This window comes from Aricia agestis, chromosome 3 (genome assembly GCF_905147365.1).
Source record: "Aricia agestis chromosome 3, ilAriAges1.1, whole genome shotgun sequence".
NCBI lineage: Eukaryota > Metazoa > Arthropoda > Insecta > Lepidoptera > Lycaenidae > Aricia > Aricia agestis.
The window spans coordinates 8,349,106-8,355,289 of record NC_056408.1 but is presented as its reverse complement, the minus strand read 5'-3'; the positions used below and the strand labels follow the sequence as shown (position 1 = coordinate 8,355,289).

Genomic DNA, 6,184 nt, shown 5'->3' with positions numbered 1-6,184 from the left:
AAATATTTCAGCAACCCCATGGATTCAAAATACGTCTGTAGCACGTGGCATTAGATAAAGTTAGCCTTCAAAGTTCAAAGTATATATTGTATGGCCCTTTGTTGCCTTAAGTAAACCTAAAAATAAAATGATACACACATACAAAACATTTTTTACATATTAATATTATAAGTATAATCACAATTCACAACGTTTGAGCTGTTATTTTTATTACAGTCTGTCATAAAACGTAAAAAAATACAAATTTATTCTCCAATTAACTCAACCTTATTTAGTGTCATACGAGTTAAAACTGTTGAGCCTTTAATTTGTTTCGTTCATAACTTCGCCCGGCGCGGACTAGCAAGGTCCTGTAGCTTTTTACTGCTAATAATATAAACTTTTTTATTAAATATTATAAACAATAAGGCAAAGTTAAACCTGTCGATAGCTGCTTAGCCCTCAGAGATTGTATTCATGGAGGTGATTCCCAAAAATGAAGTGTTGCAGACACGCGCTGAAACTTTGGACTTTCTAAGAAAACAGTACAATTTGGACAAAAAGATAATACATGAGTCGATCAATCTTTTGGAGGAATGGTTGAAGAAGCAACAGCATTTCGTCGACAAGGATTTGGGTAAGTGTCTAACGAATTGAAGACAGGGTAGAAGCAACAATTTCAAGTTTGGGATATTGATTTGATATCAAAATGTGGATTCTATGTGTAGCTAGACATATTAGCTACCTAGCTAGTTACAAAAATTATGAGGAAAAAATTAGCTTTTATGCTGTAAAATGTTAGTTATCCACTTCATCCACTCATGTCTTCAATTTAGAATTGATAAAGCCTAGAGCAGAGGTTCCCAAAGTGTGCGCCGCGGCGCCCTGGTGCACCGTGGAAAGGCACGAGGGGCGACGTGAGTCGATCCTCCATCATTATCCGAAACCACAAATATTATAAAAAAAAATAATAATAATAATTTTACAAAGCAGATAGATGATTAAATATATGTTTGTTATTATTTACCCGCTTAAAGGTGTTAATTATTTATGTATCTTTTTCTAATAGCTAGGTAGAGTAGGGCGCCGCGCCGTGACAAAATATTGAACGTGTATCTGCGCCGCACGCTGAAAAAGATTGGGAGCCCCTGGCCTAGAACATTATCATTATGGGTCAGAAGCGAAGGCTGGCTCATCTTTTTTTCTTTCCTTCTTCATAGGGAATTCTTAACAATAGATAGAGGTTTTTCGATTACAGACCCGTTCAGACAGATCATAACGCCACTATATTAATTAATGTGTACTTATTCCACCGTAACGCATAATCTGATCTGATGCAAATGTAACTAAGTAATCCTGCGGAGTTAGATGGTTTAAGTTTTAAATTTTAATATAGATAATAGCTCAATAGTTAAGTACGACATGGTATTTTGCATTCTCGGTGCTGTTAGATTTTGTTTTTTTTTTTCGGCATTCCAGCACTCGGCAATTTTCAACAAAACTCTAAAACGGGCTTTTCAGTTCCCGATTTCTCGGAGCACGTACGCTAAAGACATTTTTCCATACTGGCAGGATGATTAAATTTTTTTCATTATTCAGTTTTCCGCCTCATTTTAACCTTGTTTCTGTTCCTTGACAGTAAAAGGTCAGGGTAGACCTTCTGTTCCGGTTATTAATGCCAATAAAACCTTTACGACATCGATACAATCACGATGCAATTATTGTTTATTTACCATAATAAAAGCAATTGAATAATATCACCAGTTTTTTTAAACCTGATTATTTTGATGCATGGTCCAGTGTCACTCTCACTTTTCATGATATTGAGGCATTACTAATAGAAACGTAGTTAGAACTCTTACGGCACTGCTTATCTTACAGTGTACTCTGAGTCTTTGACGAAAGGACATAATAGTACATTTTAAAACTTTTATTCAAGTAGCAAAGTTGATCTCATAATTGTTTTATTTTCGGGACGATATTCATTCTGCAAAAGCCTCGAAACTGAATAATTAACATATTATGACGACCTCTGTGGCTCAGTTGATGGGTTGTTGGTAGCTCAAGCGGGGGGTCGCGGGTTCGAATCCCGCCGAAGGAACAAAAAGTATTCAAGGTTCCTAGGTCATGGATGTGTATTATATATGTGTGTCATATAATAAAAATCTTAAATATATATAGTTATAGGATAAAGGTATTGAATATATTTCCGTTGTCTGGTATACGTAACACAAGTCCTTCAGGTAGGTACTTAGCACGGGGCCAGACTAACGTGGTGTGAACCGTACATAGATATTATTATTATTATTACCCCGTATGGTGTAATAAGATTAAACTTTACGGTCTATGATTTTGTTCTGCAGGTAGTGAATATTTAGAAAGAGCTCTGATTTTGGCGAAAGGATCAGTTGAGAAGGTGAAGAAGAAACTGGACAGACTCTGCACGTACCGAACTCTCCTGCCGAAATACTTTGAACAGTTCGACGCTGATATCTGTCGAGATTCCAAATATGTGTAAGATATAACTTTTTTCTTATCAATGGAAAAGGTAAAAAAAAATACAAACATAATATAGAATCTAAAGCCTTTCTCAAAATAATGTCGTCGTTATAGTTTATATAGGAGAAGGTGGTAATGTGGCCCCCACTTTGCTTTTACAAGCATTATTTAAAAAATATAAGAGTCAGAAACCTAAAAAATACATTAAGAGACTTCTTATTCGTTTAAACATGTCTTATTCGGGAATAAATAAAACTCGTGCAGGATAATCGAAAGTTTTAATTTTTCTTAATCAATCACATTTGGTATTTTGAGATCAATTAGTTATGTCTATTGTGATCAAGTGATGATAATGTGACCCCCCGGGGATGTCACATTAAATGTATTACACAAGTGAAACTTAACGGCAAAAATCACAAATGTTATAGTCACCTTTGGAGCCTCCACAGTCTACATAGCCCATTAGTCAAAAATTTGAGAATGTACCCATGGCTCTACAACCATCGAAATAAAATCATACACGATTAAAGTTTCACCGGTCAGCGGTCGCAAGTTTAAACTCGATCAAATGACAATCGAACTTGACAGCCTCTATTAGATTTGTATGGTGCTAAATTAGTAGCATGCCGCGAGCATCCCGTTCCACCAAAATTATACTGGATAGCCTTGTTAAAACATTAAAAATATTGAAGGGGGCCAATATATATACAGGGGCCACATTGCCACCTTTTCCCTGTAATATAATAATAATTTTCTTTCATGAACAAGTTTACCCGAAAAATACTAAAATTTAAAAATGTGATGCTTAGTATTTTACCTTATTTTTTATTCGGTGCTTAATAATAATAATTATTATTATCTTAGGATCGATGGACTACTGCCGAAGTTGACAAGTGATCACTACAGAGTTTACTTCCTGAAGATGGTGGGAGGAAAACCCGACGACTTGCAAAACTACTACAGATGGTGTACAGCAGTAAGAATCCATACTTAATTACTTCACTACATAGTATACAACAAAGTCGCTTTTTAGGGTTCCGTACCCAAAGGGTAAAAACGGGACCCTAGTAATGTAGACATTTTGTAAATCGAACGTATATAAATGCATGTGTCTATCTTCTACTTTTTTACAACCAAACCGTTAAGAATGCTTTGGTAGTTTGGTATGAAAATACATTGAGTTCCGGAAAAAAATATACTTACATAAAAACTGCCTAAAATTGACGAGATAGAACTTAACTTACTTGACTACTATTTACTATTCCATTTTTGCTGAGCCATTTTAAAATAGTGCGCGCCATAAACTAATAGGATTTTATTGTTCTTTTTTTTAATATTTATTTATTTCAAGAAACTTAAAACTAATACAATATATCCTCACAAAACCAAGGTTTATCGGCGACTTCGTTCGTGGTGTCATGTTCGTTGTCCTAAGCAGTGCCGGTTTTGGCGCCCTGGGCGAGATTCCTTCGGCGCACAGCGGGGCTAAAATGATCGCTTTGAAGAATCATGATATGAATCATAATATGATTCATTTTTCTAATGCAACTCTGCTTGCAATTCATTTCTGTATTTTTGTACTGATTTGACATTTGTCAGTTTGACAGTTTTGACAATTCATTTGCTGAATTGATTGAGAGGAATTGCTAAATGTGACCATTTTAGCCCCGCAGGGTGCTGGTAGTGCTTGGTACTACTAATATATATTCTGTGGTAGTGCTAAAAATTGTGACGCCTGCGGCGCGGCGCCCTTTTTTATCCGGCGCTCTGGGCAGTCGCCTAGCGTCGCCCCTCCAACTAACGCCGCTACTGGTCCTAAGTATTATAAATTATAATCTATAAGTACCGTATTATTTCCAGATGTTCGAATACCTCCATACCTACGATTACTGTAGCGGCCTGATAGTTATTTTCGACTACACTGAAGCCGATGTTTTGGATATTGTTAAGAGAACTGACATCGTCGACGTTCATAATCTTATAAGGATACTGGTGGTAAGCATCAGGCATTTATAAATTAATAAACATAACCCCAACGGGTCTGGGTTTTTTCTGGCATTGTTTTTTTCTACACACAGTTGCATTTTTAAACATCTCTAAGATTCTAAAGGATCTAACATTACATACAATTCTTATAATAATTTTAGGAAGGCTTCGGGGTGAGATTGAAAGGCTTCCACATAGTCTCCGACTCGAAGGTGATGAACATAGTAGTGAGCTTCTTCAGGCAAGCCGCCAGTGCTAAGATCGCGCACAGGGTGACCTCACACAAGGACTTCGACTCGATATTCCAAATCGTACCCAAGGAGATATTGCCCGCCGAATATGGAGGAAACTGCAAATCTATACACGAACTTCATCGTAAGTTTCAAAAAGATTTTTAACCATAAAGTTAATATACGTCCTGTATTAATAACTTTATGTTTTTAACTTACTTAAAAAGGAGATTATTAATTCGACCAGTATGTAAGTAATGTTTTGGGAACTGCCCAGTTTTTGTATTTATATTAGTCTATATCAGCGTCTGAATAAATGTGCCGAATTTTAAAAAGGTGTACGGGGTCATGGGTGTCGAGAAATGGATTCATAGGCAGTTGGCGGACCTAGTTACGTTATTTTGTCGGGTTAGCGCTAGTCCGTCTCTGGATAATAAGGATGTATATTATAATTTATACTTTTTAGAAATATATATCTAATAATAAATATATACCTTTAATTTGTGTGGTGTCTCGGTGGAAAATAAAGCCCGTTGCCTCTCTTAATGATGTAAACGTTTTTTTCAGTTGATTGGGTGAACGTTTTAAGTTCACCAAAATTCTCCGCGCATCTGCAGAAAATGAAGTCGATGTGTACTAACGAAGACTTGAGACAGAAGGACACGTTCAACAACGAATGCATGGGAATGCCTGGCACTTTCAGGACACTGTGTTTGGATTAGTCTAATTTGATAATACTATTTATTTGAGAGTAACAAGGAAATAAATTATTGATACAATTTTATAGGAACGTATGGCATGTGATATAAAATTAAATATTTTGTATACCTACTATTAAACATTATAATTGACCGTCTAGGGTTAATTATATTGACTGCGCCTGCATTTCAGTTTTATAGTCAAATAAATTGTTCAATTATATTGTTTAATTATATTGCACAATAGAATTGATCGTCTAGGGCCTAACATTTAGCTCAACTATAATAATCAGTGACGGATCAACCCTTAATCAAATTAAGCAATTGCCTAGGGCATCGGGTCTGAGGGGGCACCAGAATAAGGACAAAAAACATCCGTCCTTAGGCCATCACATCTCACTCTCACGTCACCAAAAAAACCACACGAAAAAAGTTTCTTAGGATAAAACTAATGTTTTTAGGTAGACCGATTCCACACACAGGCATAGATTGCTTAGGGCATGAAGTAGTCTTAATCCGTCACTGATAATAATACTTATATTATTATGACGTTGGAAGGGTACCATCTTACAACCTGAATTGTAACTAGATTAACAAACTAGACTGCAGTTTCTTGTAATTGTGTTTCCTTTTCAGATGTAAAAATAAAGTGTTGAACTTTGTACAGCTTTAAACTCTACTAGCGTCTTGCTCAATTGTTTTTCTCTTATAAGTTTTTTTTTTTTATATTAATTACCTTTTAACGTCATAGGAGTAACAATTTAAAAAATGTTTACTAAGAATTTCTATTAT

At 35.6% G+C, this 6,184-nt stretch overlaps 1 protein-coding gene across 1 annotated transcript; it reads left to right on the top strand.

Moving 5' to 3' along the window:
• The first annotated feature begins 426 nt into the window (after positions 1–426).
• LOC121725466 lies at positions 427–5,475 on the top strand. The gene is made up of 6 exons (XM_042112469.1): positions 427–616; positions 2,343–2,493; positions 3,343–3,454; positions 4,339–4,473; positions 4,626–4,839; positions 5,262–5,475. The coding sequence occupies exons 1-6, from the start codon at positions 457–459 to the stop codon at positions 5,414–5,416; spliced, it is 927 nt and encodes a 308-aa protein (XP_041968403.1). The 5' UTR covers positions 427–456; the 3' UTR covers positions 5,417–5,475.
• Positions 5,476–6,184: the final 709 nt, after the last annotated feature.